Source organism: Gracilinanus agilis, chromosome 4 (genome assembly GCF_016433145.1).
Source record: "Gracilinanus agilis isolate LMUSP501 chromosome 4, AgileGrace, whole genome shotgun sequence".
Classification (NCBI taxonomy): Eukaryota; Metazoa; Chordata; class Mammalia; order Didelphimorphia; family Didelphidae; genus Gracilinanus; species Gracilinanus agilis.
The window spans coordinates 156,180,570-156,199,924 of NC_058133.1; the positions used below are offsets into that span (position 1 = coordinate 156,180,570).

Sequence of the window (19,355 nt, forward strand, 5' to 3'; positions counted from 1 at the left end):
GTAAATAATGTCTTGAGCTCTCCTCTCTGGGCAGTGTCCTCTATGGGACCTTTCTACTGGGACAATAGCTTAGTCCATGAAAAAATCAGATATTTTCACTGTACCATGTAGATCCAAGGCAAGAGGAGTAGAGATGATGTATTAACCAAATCTTGCTTGAACTGAGATTGTCGTATTATCTTTTCATTCTGTTCACAAAGCAACATTTACTTTTCTCAGCTAAATATTCAGTGTAGAAGGCCTGAAGGTGAACCAAGGGCATCAGGCAAATGCCTTTCCTCTCCCTGTCCCATGCTGATGAAAGAAACCTCCCAATTTCTAGCTGAAAGAAAAAAAAAAGATTCATACCAATGAGTTCTGGAATAGGGGGTTACAGAAATATCTACTACATGCCAGACAGTGCATTAGGAACTGCAATTACAAAGACACAAACAAAACAATCCTGTTCTCAGAAAGTTTCCATTCTACTGGGAGGAAAATATGTACAGAGATGGGTCAATAGGTCTTTACAAAATATATTCAGAGTTATACAAAACATTCAGACATTAGGGACTAGACCTTTGAATTCTTTATTATGGTGAACTCCTGGTAAGGAACTTTCTCTACCAAAGCAGTTTGGCACTTTCTCTGTAAATTACAAATAACCAAAATTATTCAGTTTACATCTTGTAATGCTTTCTATTTCTTGTTTGGTCACAAATTCTTCCCTACTGCATAGATTTAAAAGGTAAACTATTCTATGTTTCCCTAAATTACTTATGGTATTACTCTTTATGTCTATATCATATAATCATTTTTACTTTTTCTTGGTATAGGGCTGTTAGTGAAACTATGGCATGCATGTGTGCATGTGCTGGAGGGGGACGCTCCCTTCTCCCTCTCTACACATGCCAGAGGACATTTCTTACATCACCTGCCCCTCTGCCCAGCAACCCAAAAGGAATGCTTCCTCCCTCCCTTTTCTGCGGTAAGGTAAGGGGGCTGACATGAGGTGTTAGGATTGCAGTTTAGGCACTTGGTCTCTATTGGTCTCTAAAAGGTTCACCATCACTGGTATAGAGTGTGAGAAATCAGTGTATGCCTAGTTTCTGCCATACTTTTTTTTCCAGTTTTCCCAGCAGTTTTTGTCAAATAGTGAGTTCTTATCCCCAAAGTGGGGATTTGGGGATTTATCAAACACTAGATTGCTGATGTCTTTTACTCCTAATCTATTCCATTGATCAACCATTCTATTTCTTAACCAATACCAGATTGTTTTGAAGATTATTGCTGTATATTTGAGTTCTGGTATTGTTAAGCCACTTTCCTTGACACTTTTTTCCATTAATTCCATTGATATTCTTGATGTTTTGTTCTTCTAGATGAATTTTGTCATTATTTTGTCTAGTTCTCCAAAAATAATTTTGGCAGTTTGATTTGTATGGCACTGAATAAGTAAATTAATTTAGGTATAATTGTCATTTTTATTATATTAGCTGAGCTTACACACGAGCAATTAATGTTTTTCCAGTTGTTTAGATCTGGCTTTATTAGTGTGAAGTGTTTTGTAATTGTATAATTCCTGTGTTTGTCTTTGCAAGTAATTCTCAGGTATTTTATATTGTCTAGAGTAATTTTAAATGGAATTTCTCTATCTCTTGCTGTTGAACTTTTTTGGTAATATGTAAAAATGCTGATGATTTAAGTAGAGTTATTTTGTATCTTGCAACTATATTACAGTTATTAATCATTTCAACCAATTTTTAATTGATTCTTTAAGCATACCATCATATCATCTGCAGAGTGATAGTTTAGTTTCCTCTTCATCTACTTTAATTTCTTCAATTTCTTTTCCTTGTAGCATTTATAATATATTTCTAATAATAGTTCTAATATAATATGAAATAATAATGGTTTTAAGGGGCATCCTTGCTTCACCCCTGATATTTTTGGGAATGCTTCTAATTCTCCTCCATTGCAGATGATACTTGTTGGTGGTTTTAGATAGATACTACTTATTATTTTAAGGAATGGTCATTTATTCCTATGTTTTCTGAGATAAACATGTGATTACTAAGTGTGGTTTATTGATATGGTCAATGATGCTGATACTTTTCCTAATATAAGACCAGCCTTGAATTGCTGATATAAATCCCATCTCATCATATTGAATGTTCCTTGTCTCTCCACTCTTATTTTATTTAAGGTTTTTGCATCAATTTCATTAAGGAAATTGGTCTGTAAATTTCTTTCTCTGTTTTTTGTTTTCCTGGCTTAACTATCAGAACCATATTTATATCATAAAAGGAATTTGGTAGGGACTCTTTTTTTTTGCCTAGTTTACCAAATAGTTTATATAATATTGGAATGAATTATAATTTAAAAGTTTGATAGAATTCACTTGTGAATCCATTTGATACTCAGGATTTTTACTTAGGTAGTTCATTGATGGCTAGCTCAGTTTCTTTTTCTGAGATGGGGTTATTTAGGTATTCTATTTCCTCTTTTGTTAATCTGGACAACTTGTATTTTTGTAAATATTAATCTGTTTCACCCAGATTGTCAGATTTATTGTATATAATTGGGAAAAATAGTTGCTAATGATTGCTTTAATTTCTTCTTCATTGATGGTAAATTTACCCTTTTCATTTTTGATAGGGGAAATTTGATTTTCTTCTTTCTTTTTTAATTCAAATTAGCCAATTCTTTATTTTGTTGTTTTTTTTTTCATAAAATCAATTTGTACTCTTACTTATTAGTTCAATGGTTCTATTACCTTCAATTTTATTAATTTTTCCTTTGATTTTTAGGATTTCCAATTTGGTCTTTAATTTGGGGTTTTTAATTTGTTCTTTTTCTAGTTTTTTTTTAGTTACATGCCAATTCATTGATCTGTTGTTTTTTTTTTTAATCTTACTGATACAAGCATTCCCCTAAGCCAGGGGTCGGCAACCTTTTTGGCCATGAGAACCATAAACGCCACATATTTTAAAATGTAATTTCGTGGGAGCTGTACAGTGCTCATAGTGCGAGCTCCTGTAACAGCGCCTGAAAAAAAATGACTTTATGGCTCCTGCAGAAAGAGCCATATCTGGCCTTCAAAAGAGCCAGATATGGATCAAGAGCCATATGTTGCCAACCCCTGCCCTAAGCACTGCTTTGGCTGTATCACATAAATTTTGCTTCTTTTTTTGGTTAGATTTATCTAGTTCTAAAAGGGGAAGGTTGAGGTACCCCACCAGTACAGTTTTACTGCCTATTTCTTCCTGAAGCTCATTTAATTTCTCTTTAAAAAGTTTGGAGGGGAGGCATCTGGGTAGCTCAGTAGATTGAGAGCCAGGCCTAGAGATAGGAGGTCCTGGGTTCAAGTCTGACCTCAGATACTTCCCAGCTGTGTGACCCTGGGCAAGTCACCTTACCCCTTATTGCCTACCCTTACCACTCTTCTGCCTTGGAGCTAATGCACAGAATTGACTCCAAGATGGAAGGTAAGGGTTTAAAAAAAAAAAGTTTGGATGTTATGCCATTTGGCCCATATATGTCTAGTATTAACATTACTTCATTGTCTATAGTACCCTTTATCAAGATGTAATTTCTTTCCTTATCTACTTTAATTAGATCTATTTTTGCTTTAGTTTTGTTTGAGATCATGATTTCGACTCTTGCTTTTTATTTATCTCAGTTGAAGCCAAATATGTTCTGTTCTATCCCTTTACCTTTACTTTTTTTGTGTCTCCCTGCCTCAAATGTGTTTCTTATAAACAACATATCCTACAATTCTGGTGTTTTTTTTTTTAAATTTACTTTGTTACCCACTTCGATTTTATGGGTGTGTTCATCCCATCCCATTCACAGTTATGATTATCATGTGTCTTCCCCTTCATCTTATTTTTTCCCCTTTGATTCTGTTTTTTCTCTCTTTTCACTGTCTCTATTCCCAAGTGTTTTGCTTTTAATTACTCTACAGGTAACACCACAATATCTATTCAGCCAATCCATTCACAACCAATGATGTTACAATTAAGGAATTAAAGGTCTGGTCCCTGAGCATTTCCTTAATATATCACTGCATCAACTGAACACCCAATTCTAAATAGTCCAGTGATTTATAGTATAAACTGAAGTTCATGGAGTCCTGAGATTAAACATTCAAGTTTTTTAGTTTCTTGCTGGGCACTCTTTGGTAAGCTATTTAATGCTTTTATTCATTTTTTAGTTCTTGAGTTTACAAGAAAAAAATATATTTATTAAAATCAACTCTGCCTTAAGACTGCCATTACAGTGGGAAGTCTCATGTCTTCCCTAGGACTGATATGTCCTTGTTACTTCTCTACAAATGTCGCCCCAAAATTATTAATTCATGAGAATGAATGAGTTTTTTTAAAAGCTACCATGTACTCTACCACTAGCAAATGGAACTTTTCAAATATCATGTAGACAGTATATTGTCTTCTGGAAAAGTTCTGAGCCAAACTATTTCAGATGAATCACTCACCTCAATAGGTCTATCATTCCTTTGACAAAGGTATAGACTCTAACTCATTGGTGCCTTTACATTTCCATCCCAAGTGATTCTTATCTATGTCATCACATTGCATAACCAGAAAGGATGTACTTTAAGCAATGGAGACTTTTGTCTAGATTTGTTGACATTTTGTAGATACTGGCATAGCACTTGGGTGGGCCATCTCTCATCTTATTTTCAGTCAATCAGGCAGTCCAAAAGCATTTATTAAGTGTTCACTTTTTTCTAGGCACTGTGTGCTAAGCAAGGGGATACCAAAAAAGCATCAACAAAGAACCTGCCTTTAAGGATCTACTCACATTCTAATAAGGAAACATTATAACAATAACTATGCACTATATATATATATGTGTGTGTGTGTGTGTGTGTGTGTGTGTGTGTGTGTGTGTGTATGTACACACATATATACAAATGAAAGGCAATCTCAGAGGGATGGCAGGGGGTGAGGGAGATCAGCAACTCCTGCAGAAAGCATTTTTTTTACAATAATACTTTTCCAGAATGCTCTCCCTCATATAATCAGACATTTTAAACTCATTAGAGTACTGCCAGATATGAGCAAAAATAGATTTTTAAAAAATTGTTTTGTTGAAAATGTTTATGAAAAAGAGTACTATTTCATTCCCCTAGATGAAATGAACACATGAAAATTATACAACTTTTAAGCAATCTGCAATCTACAGAACCAAAAAATGACAAAAGTACAACAAGGATCTCACATCAGTTTTTATTTCATTTGAGTAAATAGTAAACTTAATGGAGTTATAAATTATAAAATAGAATTATCAGAATGAATCAAATGTGAATTAAAAAAATTATTAAATTACATAGGAATGTAATTATTAGCAGATAAGCATTGTGGCTTTCTTCTTCTCTTTAGAGCTGGGATCATAATGCTGGTATAAATTCCTTTCATGGAAAATATCAATATTGTAGATGTTGAAGGCTAACTTCTAAAGGCTGTTCTAAGGCTGACTAGTACAGGACAGAGTTCATTTTTCTGTGGAAGGATTTGGTTTCATCAGTTCATATATACCTAGATTTCAAGTCCTTAAGGATGTTACTGACACCCCTCCAACAATAGGATCTATATATTTTGTTCAGTCTCCTCTTGATATGGAGACTTGGTAGGTGGTAAGCAAGTTTTCAATATGTATCATTTTTATGAACAGGTTATACTACACAAGGTTGTATATACTATAAAATCACAGGATCTAGAGATAGAAGAGGACTATGGAGATCATCCAGCCCAAATCTCTTATTTATACATGGGAAAACTGAAGTCAATGAAAGTGAAGAGATTTGAAAATTACACTAATAGAAAATAAGAGATCCAGGGCCCAAAGAATCAGAATAGTAACAATAGTCATAATTTATAGGAGGCAGATAGATGATTCAGTGGATAGTGATCTGGGTCTGGAGTCAGGAAGACCCGAGTTCAAATCTGCACTCAATTACTAGCTGTGTGAACCTCGACAAGCCACCTAACCTCTGCCTTAATTCACTGGAAAAGTAAACAGAAACCATTTCAGTAGAATTGCCAAGAAAACTCCATGGACTGTTTTGTCCATGGAGTCATGAAGAGTCAGACACGAATGAACAACTCAACAACAATAACATTTATCCAGTGCTTTTAGATTTCAGAAGTGATTTGCAAAATGATCCCTTTGCTATTATCCTAATTTTTCAAATGAGAAAAAGGAGATAAAGGTTAAATGGCTTGCCAAGGGTAACACAGCTAGTCTAAATCTAGATTAGAATTTAAGACTTCCTAATTCTTGCTGCAGTCCTCTATCAACTTGGTGACTTCTAATTTTAGAGTTCGGAAGGACTGAAGTGGACATCCTAGTTCAACTCAGACATGAGAACGAATTCTTCCTACACATACACCAAGGGGATATTCAAGCCTCCTTTTGAAGATCTCTAACAAGGGAGAATCATTTTTATGAGCAACTCAAAAGTTCTTAATATCAAGATTAAATTTACATTTTACAACTTCTATTCATCACTTCTAGCACTACCCTCCCAAACAAAGAGGACACATCAAACCTTATTTCTATGCAGTGGTTCTCTGACTCAAGGTATAAGGGAAAGCTTCCCAACACTGCAGAATTAAAAGACCTACGTTCCAATTCTTCCAATTGTGTGACCTTGAGCAAGCCATTTATGCTCTGTAGGCCTAGGTACCTTCGTCTCTAAAATGAAAGGATAGTCTAAGATTATCTTTGAAGTCTACTCTGCCCTTCCCTACATTTCCTTAGGATATTGATCTGTGATCCTAAGGTAAGGAACCTCTTCTTGTTCTCTGTACTTCATTTAGATAAGAGATCTTATATTTCTCTAATAAGAGAGGCCCAGTCTCTTCTTTTGTGAGAGTATCTTCTACATGGCAATGCCATTTGGAGAGGTGATGGGAACACCTGGTCTAAGGACTTACCATATAACTTATCTATAATTCTGATCCCACGTGGCTGTGGACAGACTAGGTATGCCTTGTAAAACCCCAAGTTTTCAGTGTGTCCCCTATTATTAGAGAGAAATTAGGTCAATCATACTTTATGTCCCTGCAAATGACCACTTATAGTATTGATGCTGGCTTGTAGATGATTCCATAGGATCTCCATTTAACCTTCAAATTGAGTTCTACCTATCTTCTTGCTATTTTCCAGTAGATCATGGTATAGTCAAAGGATCCATGCTCCTAAGCTCGCCAGGATCAAAGAGGTAAGGGAGGTGTTTTTTTTTAAACCTTTACCTTCTGACTTAGTATCAGTTCTAAGACAGAAGAGGGGCAAGGGCTAGGCATTTGGTGTTAAGTGATTTACCTAGGGTCACACAACTAGGACATGTCTAAGATTAGATTTCAACTAAGATTCTCCTGACTCCAGACTCTAATATGCTCCCTGGCTGCTCCAAAGGAGATGTGTTTAAGTCCCACACTCTTGAACCCATCAAGTACAAAGTAACTAGGGAGAAGTGACCTGAGGGATACTTGCTGTATACAAAGGAAATGAGTTTAAGTAGGGGCTCTTGAACAAATCAAATATCAAACCCAGCAGAGATGTCATATAAAATATGTGATCAAATCAACTTTGGAGTACCTCTAGACTTAATGATATTCTTAAAGGGTAGTCCATGGTTTTTAGGATGGCCATAGGCATTAGGGAAAGAAATGGAACCAGACCTACAATGAGTTCCATGTGAATTGGACAATCCAATAGCTATTTTCAACTTCATCCTCATTGTAGAATTGTACTTAATTTTGTAGATTAATTTTTTTCCAAATGGTTTATAAACTCAGGGCACACAGACATCTAACTTTGTTAGTATTTACATGGAGGTCTAATTCATTTTGTAAAATATCAAGTCTCAGAGAGATTTATTTTAGTTATCCAAATGAAGAATTCTTCCTTGGAACAATGAGAAATATAAATCCTAACTCTTTTTAAGGGTTCCTTTATTTTCAATGAAAAACTTTGACTTTAAAAAGTCAAAATATTTTGTAAACAAATCAATGAATAATTCCAGTATTGACCATTTTACCATATATAAATAACCTGAATGTCTATTATTGTTTATTAAATGACTTATTTAATTATTAAACTGACTTTTCACTAAAAAGTATACACAAATAACATGACCAAATATTAAATGCTAATTGTTCTCTGCTGAGGTTGGGAGAGGAGCAAGAATTATCAAACTCAAGCTTTGGGTCTTCTTTTTGCCCTCTATTCTTAAAGCTAACTGTTCATTTAAGTAAAGGCATTTTCCAGGATAAGAACAGAAATCTTTTCAGGTTAATGGACCCAAATCAAGACAGGACTATTGTTAAAAACCAAACAGAATAAAATCAATTTACAGATTATTCTTGCTTCAGTACGGCATTGGACCCAATATGGGCTCAGGACAATGTTTGGTCTCAAATTTATGGAAGAATTTTTGGTCTTTCATCACTGTTAATATACTAAATTTCCTCTTGCTATGTGCCACACAGTCATTATTTAGGGGTCTCATTTTTGTTTCAATTAGAGAACTGGAGAATGAAAAAACCTAACTGGCTCAGTATAGTATTAATCCCTTCTGCAGATCTACATTATCGAGTTCAACACTAACTTGACTTTGCCAAGAGGAAGAATTCTGGACTTGTAATGCTAAAAGCTATTATTGAACACTATGTCATCTATGGGTGGTTTTCACTTCCATTTCCTGTATGACAAATCAGTGAAAAAGATCAGGGAAGAAAATAAGAGTCGTCACATATTACCTAATCCCTCCAATGCAGAGACTTTGAGTTTCACAATGAGGCAAAAATAGTCAAAAGCATGAAAAAAAAGAGGGCTAAGCAAAAAAAAAATTATCTCTTTAAAAGATAATTAGGCATTTACACAATAGAGACTGCGGTTGTCTAAGAAAAAAAAACATTTTAGGTTTCTGGTATTAAATTCTTGTGAGTCATTGGTAAGTCAAAGATGAAATAAGATGAAAAGCTACTCAACATTCTGAGGTTAATTATCTCTGTTATATAATGTGCCTCTAGGAAAATACAGCCCAGGCACAGGTGAGGAAAATTTGACTGCTATTTGGATTTCTCTTTTATCAGAAAATATTTTTAGTCTGGTGCAAAGCAAGAAAATGCAGTGGGAGGGAAGAGACCATTTGTCTGTCAGGATTCCTGTCTCTGATGGGGGCTGGAAGGGAAACACTAGAATATTATTGTTATGGAAGAAGTAAAAGACTTTCAAAATCCTGAGCAGGGAAGCCATTGTTAATAACATGTTTAAGGCATCTATCTCTATTTGCCATTCAAAAGGACAATCAGCATCTCTTTTATCCTCCACCATGTTAATTTACAGGCTCCCCAATTCCAGTCACTGTGCATGCTTCATGGAAACCTGTTTTCCTGATTTGTGCCAGCCTGTGAGAAGGAGCATAATTCTCTTCCTTTGGCGAATGACCTTAGGGCTCCAGTCTCCACAAGCACTTCAAGAGAATTCATTAAGCAGAAAGAGAAGAGGTGTGTCCAGTTTGGAGTGTGAGAGGGCTCAGTTACCCAAGCAGCCCTCTGGGATTTGGGATTTATGAAACTGTGAAACTGTCTCCTCTCCCACCTCCCCCATCACTTGTCCAGCCCGGGTTTTCTGGACACCAGCTGTCACACAGGAAGTCTCCGGCCTCTGCTGGCTGGAGCTGCACAATCATGGCCTGCAGAGTTTCCTTCACCATCTGGATCTCCCTCTTGAGGGACTGTGCACACTTTGTTAAGGAATAAATCTAAAGGTGATTGGCAGCCCTCTTCAGCCTCCAAGTTATTTAATAGACTGTTGTTCAACTGCTTGGAGCAGATGGGCTCTGCCATCTAATTGCAGTTTCAAGTTCTTCCAAATCGTAAGGATTAAATATTAATACATACTTTATGCTTTTTTTTTTAGAAAAAAAGAGAGAGATTGCAATTTCCATAAGGCCTGAGGTCATTAACCATCTTTAAGTGAGTTTTTTTTAAGCTAAGAAAAATTAACATCTGAAAAAAAGGAAGATAGATTTAGAGTTGAAAGGGACCTTAGAAAGCCATCTAGTTCAAAACTTTTTTTTTAACAGATGAAGACACTGAGTCACAGACAAGTTAAGTGATGTGCCCAGGACCACTCAGCTAGTAAATATATGAGGTAAGATTTGATCCTAGGTCTTTCTGACTCCAAGTCCAGAGCCTGATTTACAACACCATGTCTAAAACACATATTTAGGTTTCTAAAAATGACAACCAAAGGAACTCTTCAAGGAAAAGAATATATCATGGCAGCCTTTCTGCAAACATCTGAAGATGGATGAGCCAAATGGCTTGCGCCTGGGTACTGAAAACTATTGACTCACTCTTACCCACTCTCCTCCATCCCTCAGGTTCCTTACCTACAAAGTTATGGGGCAAAAATATAAATTATGCTCCCTGTTGGGGAGGAAAAATTTGTCAAAACAATCACAAAGAAGCCAGCAAGTCTGAAGGGTGGGCAAAGGAAGCTGAGTGGTCTTCTCTGAAGCAGACCAAAGTTATGTCATTTATTTCTAGCATCCATTCTATCTCCTGCCTAGTAATAATCCCCACCTTCCCTTTGCTTCCATGATCCTTTGTGGGAAGGAATATAAGGGTAGGACACTAGTGGGATATTCTAAGATGAGAGTCTAATCCAGTTCTCTCCGTACCTAATTCAAGGGGATACCAAAGGAAAACCGTAATAAGGAGTTTGGACAAATGAAACATTTAACAAGGCTGAAGATAAATTAAAGAGCAGCAGCCTGGTATCATGGAAAGAGCAGTGAAGACTTGAAACAAGAAAAAATACAGATTCTGGCTCTGTTTCAGACACAAGCTGTGTAACTACATTCACATCATTAACCTTTTTGAGCCTATGTTTCCCATTTGAAAAATAGGGGGAAATGATAGGTAGCAAAATAGATAGAGCGCAAGGTCTGGAGTCAGGAAAACTCACCTTCTTCCTGAGTTCAAATCTGGCCTCAGTTACTCTCTGTGGGACCAGGGCAAGTCACTTAACCCCTTTTGCTTCACTTTTCTCATCTGTAAAATGAGCTGGAGAAGGAAATGGCAAACCACTCCAATGGCTCTGCTAAGAAAATCCCATATGGGGTCACAAAGAGTCAGACACAACTGGACGACAACAAACAATCTTAATAGGGTTTGTTGTGAGGAAACATTTTCTGCAGAATCAAAGGACCACACATTATTGTTAGGACTTCAAGAATAACTAGAAAAAGTCCTTAGAGTCTGTTGTATCTACTCTGTTGTTTAGCTTAATGATAATGTCAGACCTACTTCAAGAGAAAGACACCCTTAGGTTATGACTGTAGAAGCTTTTGGTTTCTTTTAAAGCTCATCTTCAGAGGATCATGGGAAATTATGCAAATGACTCCCTCTCTCCCAGGCAGTTAGTCACCTTGTACAACTCTGAAAAGCCTTTGGGCAGCCCTAGACTTTGTCATTTGTTTAATTTACATACATTTTCTAAGATGTCTCATTCTTTGCCTCAGAACTGAAGAGGAGTCGGGTTAGGGTTGGGGGGAAGATTGTCTTTGTGAATGGTGGCGTTTCACTGTTTCTCTGTAGGAACAGCTACTCTTCAGTGGACTTGCTCAAAAGGATGCAAAGGAAAGAATAAGTGGCCTCAGAACGAATACCAAGTTGCAATTTAATCACAAAGTTCTGCTACATTTGTACCTGGTAGGACTGAAGCTTAGGCAGTTTATGAATCCTGACAAACCTCTGAGATTTAATTACCTTTGATAAGCAGCCTGGGACTACATGCTGTTATTTGTAACATGTGAAATGATTACAGAATTTAGGGGGATAGAAACTGATACAAAATGAGAAGCTTCTTTTTTTTTTCAAAGCTTAGATTCTTTAGACCTGGAAGATGGAAACTAAAACAGAAAAGAAATTAGAAAGAAATCGCCACATGAGGCACAATTAATAGTAAATGCACTAGAACTATGTGTTCCTAGACCATGTGGTGAGATGCACAGTATAAATAAGGATTAGATGGGAAAATATTGATGTGGAAATTATTGTCCCTTTATTCAACTTGAAATTCTAGAATAGAATGAGATGAAGTTTCTGAGACATCAGGTGGAACCCAATCATTTTCTATTTGGGGAAAAAGAAATCTAAGACAGTTAAATAACTTGCTCAAGGTCACAGGGATGGTATTTCACAAGAACATGGAATTTCACACTTCAAAGGGACCTCAGAAGTCTAGTCATATCTGAATACTTGGTAGTGGTTGTCATTTGTGTCTGGTTTTTCATGACCCCCCGTTTGGGGTTTTCTTGGCAAAGATACGGGAGGAATTTGCCATTCCCTCCTCCAGCTCGTTTTATAGATGAGGAGACCAAGACAAACAGGGTTAAGGGACTTGCCTAGGTCACAAGCTAGTAACTGTTTGAGGTTGGATTTGAACCTCAGAAAGATGAGTCTATTTGACTCCAGGACGAGCACACTATTCATTGCATCACCTACCTTCCCCATCAGAATACTAGCCCCTCTAAAGCACAAAGAGCCAGGACTCTTCTAGCTTCTGCTTGAAGGCATCCCGTGAGGGAGAACTCATTAACCCCTAAAATGGTCTATTTCTCTTTTAGATAATTCTAATTGTTGAGAAGTTTTAAAATTACAAATGTTTTTCTTTGAAATTTATCCTCATAGATTGAGACCCCAGAAGGAATGACTGGGTGATCTGACTTCACCAAAGGTGGCTGTATCTGCTCTCTGAATCCATATTGTTCTATTATCAATTTTTGATCTGTCCCCAAAGTAAATGGTGTATATTTCTCTTATGGTATCATACTTTTCCTCCAATATTTCAGTTATCTGGTTACTTTCCTCATTTCCCCTTAATAAGAAAATACTTGAAGGCAGGACCTGTCTCTCTTTACTTTGTATTCCCCTAACCATTCTCCCAGTATATGTGGATTTTGTTCTGTGATGTATTTTGGTGATTACCAAGCAGGCTTCTTGTTGAGTAGCTTGAAAAAAGGTACTTCCTAAAGAGGGGAAAACTGAATGGTGATTTGAATGTTAGAAACAGGTAAAAATCTGTTTTCTCTTTTGAACATTAGTTTGGGTGACATGCATACATTTAAGTTGCTTATTTCTAAAAATTTTAAAAATATATATCTGCCTATCTAATTAAGTTAGAGCTTCCTACAATGCATTTCCATTAAAGTGTTTTTAAGATGCATTCATCACTGTTGCATTTATTTCTAAGCTGGATAAACAATTAATCTTCTTTACTTCTGTGAGTATATGTCATATTTTGCTACTACTACAATCCCTGGACCTGTAGATTGTAAACTCTTTGAGGTCAGAGCTTATGTTACTTTTACACTTTTATTTCTATAATGTCCAACATGGAATATTTAATAAATAATTCAATTTTATTGGATTTATTGAAGCAATGAAACTAGTGGCTACCCTGAAATCCTGTTCAGTCTCTGAAAAAGTGACTGGAGAGAGAAATCCAAGGTGAGTTTTCAAATTCATCCAGCCTAATTAAGTTCATATGAACCAATGGGAACCGTCCTTCATTTACTGAACTACTTCTTAAATCAACAGATGGCTCTTTACAAGCTATTGTGGCCTTCCAGTTAGCAGAAACAGAGTCAAGTCCACAAAGATTTGAAATTCAGTCACACAAAAGAAAGCCAAATTCCCTCCAAAACAAGCAGAGATTCCTTTCCCCAAGCACTAGAAACACTTTTAAAAATTCACTGGTTATGTAATAAACATTGTTTGAACTTCAGTTGTTTAGTAGGGATTAAAATTCCATACATGTCCCTAAGCCAAGGCAGGACTGGCCCTGCCTGGCTAAGTCATTTTCACCCCCTCATTACCTGCTCTTTCCTACCCTGAGAGGGCAACCCTCCCTCTTCCCTCTGCTCAGATCTGGCCTTCTAGGTCCTGGATACATGTACCACACCCTGAGGCAGAACTTTGCTTTCAGTTCCTACAAATATGTTCCAGTTTAAAAAAAAAAGGAATCCTTTCAACATTTCATAAATATACACACAAGGGTTTTTGTTTATTTATTTTGTTTACGGTAGAAGTACAATTTTGCCTCTAGCCTCCCAAATCATCACTGCTTTACATTTTCAAAGGACAACTTCCATTTTTGTTTCATTCTGTTCTGAACAGAGAGGAATGAACTGCATAATGGGTGTCAAGACTAAGAAATAAATACCACCTACTAATAGGGAAGTAAATGAAAGGGATGACTTGTAGGTAATGATAAAAGGAAAGTGGCCAGCATGTAGTTTGTATGATTGTGTGTGTGTCTGTGTGTACATGTGTGTGTATCTGTGTGTGCATGTATGTGTGTGTGCTACATGTATCTAGAGTATCTTCAATCCTCCACCCAAATTAAGTGACTAGGTAAGAGGAACTAAATAAAGTGTTCTGCCTCTTCGAATTCCTAGTTTCCTTTAAAGGTCAACTAAAATGTCACCTTTTCAAAGGTCAGCATAAAGGAGGACTGCTGATTTTCCTCACTATCTCTCATTTCTGCTGACAGATTCTTTACCTCTCAGAAATTATCTTGTCTTTTTTTTTTTTTAAATGATCCTTGTGACTTCCTCCAACAGAATATAAGCTCACCGAGGGGAGGAACTATTTTATTTTTGCCTCTGTGTCTTCAGTAGCTGTTCCAGTTCTTAAGAGTAGGTACTTAATATTAAATGCTTATTGGGTGATTAGAGAGTGAGAATTCCACCAAGGTTCCCCAGTTGGTAACTGGAGAATAATGGAAGTGTTTGACTTAACCCTATTCTTAGGGAGTCGGAATAATCACTTTATTTACTTATTTTAGAGGGATTGCTAGGGATGGAAGCCCAGGATCTGTGACTAGCAAGAGAAACTTTTGGCATGGAAATTTCTTCTACCACTAAAGATTAGCAACTCACTTAAACTTTAACAAGTTTCTTAAAGTATATCAAGGAGTTAAATGACTTGCTCCCAGTTATATATTTAATACATGAGGCAGAACTTGAGTTCTGAAGTAAGCTATTTATCCTTTATATCATGCTGCCTCTCCTAAATAACATTAATTAAATCTGAACCTAAGAGGCAGATTATTAGAACAAAAAACATGCTGACTCATAAATCTGAGGACCTGGGTTCAAATCATACCTCACAAGCTTTCTTCCTATGACCTTGAACAATTCCTTTAGCTTCGGTGAGTCTCAGTTTTCTTATCTGTAAAATGAGGCAATAGGTCTAAGTGGTTTCTGAGGTCCCTTCCAGCTCTAGGGCTATGATTCAATAGTTTCTTACTTTAATATACTTATTTTTGCTTCCAGGTACAAATAAAGGGAGGGTAAGTAACTGGGAGGGGGGAGAAAGGAGTGTGGAATAAATCTCTTCCTCACCACCATGAAAATCCTCTTTATCTAGATTTCTTTCTTCTAAAGAATTTTGATTTTGGAGTTGAGGAGCTTGGGGTGTGATGGGAGGGCAATGGAAATGGCTTAACAACAACATGCTCAAAACATCTATCAACTTAAACAGCCCATCTCAGAAAAATAAACCGAGCAAGCCATCAATGAGTTCTCTAAGAAAAAAGTCCCAGGGTCAGATGGATTCACAAGTGGATTCTATGAAACATTTAAAGAAAAATGAATTCTAATACAATATAAACTATTCGAGAAAAACAGTTGAAGAAGGAACTCTACCAAATTCCTTTTATGACATAAACATGGTGTTGATACCTAAACCAGGAAGAAGAAAAAAAATAGAGAAAACTACAGACCAATCTCCCTAATGAATATTGATGCAAAAATTTTAAATAAAATACTAGGAAGGAGATAACAGCAATATATCACAAGGACTAAAACTATCAGCACAATTGGCTACACCAATAGCAAACCCATCAAAATGCCTCTCAAAATGTGACAACTGAGAAGCCAAAGGGCCGTAAAATTGCAAATTTAAGCTCAGTCTATTTTTACTGATAATTCTGAGCCCTGACCATCAGAAAAGTAACACCTCTCATCACACCAGCAGTGAATCACTGTCCCTCCTCTTTGACTCTTCCCAATTCGTGACATGAACTGCTTTCACACACCGGTTGCTGGTTCCCTGTTGCTGGCATACTGTGTGTCCTGGCTTGCTGTTTGGTTATGTCACCTATTACTTAGTGATCCGCTCTGCAGAGGAGGGCTGTTTTCCCCACTCTCCGTGGAGGTAATTGCATGTTATCTCTATAAAGGTAAGGCTGTAAATACCTCTCGTTAAATCCAGTAAACATCTACTGACATTAATATGTGCAAAACTCTGTGTTAGGGGCTGAGGGAAGCAGAAAGTTGTGTGAGAGAGGGAAGGCACAGTTTAGGAGGCCAAAAACCTAGATTTGAAGCCTGACTCTGATACACAAGGTACACTTAACTTTTTTACCTTCGGTTCTCTCATGTGCAAAGTGGGAATACCTGCCTCACTCTTCATATTGTCAACAGCTTGCATTTGCATAGGGCTTTGGGTATGCTATGCCATTATATCCATGCATCAGCCCTGGAAGGTGAACTATTATTCTCATTTTGTGGATAAGGAAACTGAGACTCAAATGACTTGCCAAGGATGATACAGATAGGGATTATATGAAGCAGGATTTGAAATCAGGTCTTCCTGGCTCAAAGTCTCCTGTTCTATCTATTCCTTCACCGAATTGCCTTCTAGACCTGTTATTTTATTGGTATAGAGAATTCCTGGGTGGTAGATTTCTCCTGTGTGGATCAATTCCATCTCAGTGACAGAACAAAAGCCTGAACACTTCAGAGAACAGTCTGGGAAAGAAAGAATTTCTGCTGACTTCGGCACTCAGACTCAAGATTCCTAAACCTGGTTTTTCAATATCTCAGGGTCATCTCATGGAATCCCAACAGATATCAGCAAAATTCTCAGGGGAAAAAGAGGAGAAGAATTCATCAAAAACAACTTTTCACTGAAATTTAAAAAAAAAATATTCTTTCAGATTGATTTTGAAGTTGAGGAACTTGGGATGTGATGGTGGGGGGAAGGGAGTGGAAATTCTTTCATCTGGCAAGCCAGTCCATTTGTAGCCCATTTACTCACTCTAGTCTCTATAACTTATTTTGTGGTTGTTTATTCTTTTTTTTTTCAGTTGTATCCTACACTCTATGGCCCCTTTTGAGATTTTCTTGGCAAAATCCTAGAGTAATTTGCCATTTCTTTCTTCAGCTCATTTTACAGATGGGGGAAATGAGGGAAACAGGGTTAAGTGATAGGGTCACACAGCTAATAAGAGCTTGAGACCAGATTTGAACCTAGGAAGATGAGTTTTTTCTGATTCCAGACCTGACACTCTATCTATTGTGTCACTTTGCTGCCATTTTAAAGTTTATAGAGTCTTGATAAGTTATTTAGAGCACTGAGATGTTAGCTTGCCCAAAGAGAATGCCTAATATATGGCACAGTCAATATGTGGCACAGGCAGGACTTAACCTGGGACTTCCTGTTTCAGGTTTATCTCTCTGTCCCTTCATGTTTTGTAGTTGTTATAAAAAATGCTTTGTAAAATACAATGTCTTATGTAAATCCATTGTTACTTTTCAACATGGTAAAATCAAAATCTGGAGAACAGTGAGGAACATTTCCTTTTAAATGTGGAAAGTGGTAAAGAAAAGCTTCCTAGAAGAGGGGGCATTTGAACTGGTTTTTAGAGAAAATTCAGATTTTAGCAAGGAGAGATGGAGGAAGGTAATAAAGAATAGAGCATGTTCTGAAATACTTTGGTTTGGCTAAAGTATCAGGTATATTAAGGGTTGTAGTAGGAAATTAGGTAGGGAGGTTATTGGAGTAGGCTTTCAATGCCCTTTCAGTGCCAGGGTAAAGAATCTGGATTTCATGATACAGACATCAGGAAGCCATTGAAGGTTTAAGAGTAGTGGAGTCACAAATGGGGAAATTCCTTAGAAAAATGGGAAAGGCTCGAGGCAGAAAGACAAATTAAGACTTGCTTAAGACTGGACAAGAGAAGATGACAATCAAGGAAATGAAAAGGAACAAATGTATATAGAAGATATTAGGGAAGTAGAGTCAATAGAACATGACATGGGGCCAGTTAGGTGGTTCAATGAATTGAGAATTGAGAATCAAGCCTAAAGATGGAATGTCTTAGGTTCAAATCTGGCCTCAGATACTTCCAAGATGTGTGACCATGGGCAATTCACTTCACCCTCATTGTCTAGCCCTTATCACTCTTCTGCCTTGGAGCCATTACACAATATTGATTCTATGATAGAAATTAAGAGTTTAAAAAATAGAACAGGCAGCTAATGGACAAAGAAGGAAGAATCAGAGCTTTAGAGTTCTGATCAGAGATGCTTAAGTGTTTCAACATAAAATGAGAATGCCAAATGATCTTGTGTAGAGAAATGTCTAATCCCAGCAACAATCACTGGCCCTTCCTATTATTGATATTATAGAGGCAACTTTTTTCAGCTATTGTTGTAAAACGTGGTAAAATATAGTGGATATGGTGTTGAGCTTGGTGTAGAGAAGACAAAAAAATTATCGCCCTCCCCTGACACGTGATGATGGCATTATCCTAAACAATGTGCCTCCAGCAACAACTTGTTACCCATGGAAAGCATCCTAACCCTAGAGTCAAAAGTTTGGGATTAAAATCCCATTCCTGACTTACTATGTGTATGTGACCTTGGGCTTCATTTTCTTCACCTGTAAAATAATTACTTTAAGGTTCTAGATCTATGAACCCATGACCTACCAAGTCACAGGCCAAGCTGTGATTAGTATTGGTACAGGAGCTCTCACCCTTGGTGTTCTCTAAACAGAGGAAATCAAAGATCCTGTTGATCTGAGAACTTTTCAGGCACTTTCAACATGGAAAATGAAAAGCAATGACACACAGAACTTAAATTTCCTACTATGCATTTTTTAATGAATCAAAACCATAGTGCACTGTGGCTTAAGTAGAATTACTTAATGAAATCAAAGGAAAAATAACAATTCCTGTGAAATTCTTTGGTCTTTTTTTTTAAAGATAAGTCTCTTCTTTCAAGTACACTCACAATTCTACACCCTTGATCTAAAAGGGGGAAAAAAAGAGACAAATCCAGAGTTCAGCTTGAAGGGTTTGGCAGCCTTTTGGAATTTCTAGCTGTGTTCTAATTTAAAACAAGAGCCTTTGTTTGCACTAAGAAAGCTCCAGAAAGCCATGTAAATATGTCTTTCCATCTTAGGGGCTCCATGTTCCCCTTGAAAACAAGTGCCCCAGTGGAGAAGTTCAAAGATTTCTCCACTGTGTATTTACTCCAT

At 36.8% G+C, this 19,355-nt stretch overlaps 1 protein-coding gene across 1 annotated transcript in view; it reads right to left on the bottom strand.

Moving 5' to 3' along the window:
• Positions 1–9,580: 9,580 nt before the first annotated feature.
• The window catches only part of DISC1 (DISC1 scaffold protein), a 420,969-nt gene continuing 411,194 nt past the window's right edge, over positions 9,581–19,355 (bottom strand). The window contains exon 13 of the mRNA XM_044674988.1: positions 9,581–9,750. Coding sequence (XP_044530923.1) covers positions 9,581–9,750 — 170 coding nt within the window. The remainder of the gene's footprint in view (positions 9,751–19,355) is intronic.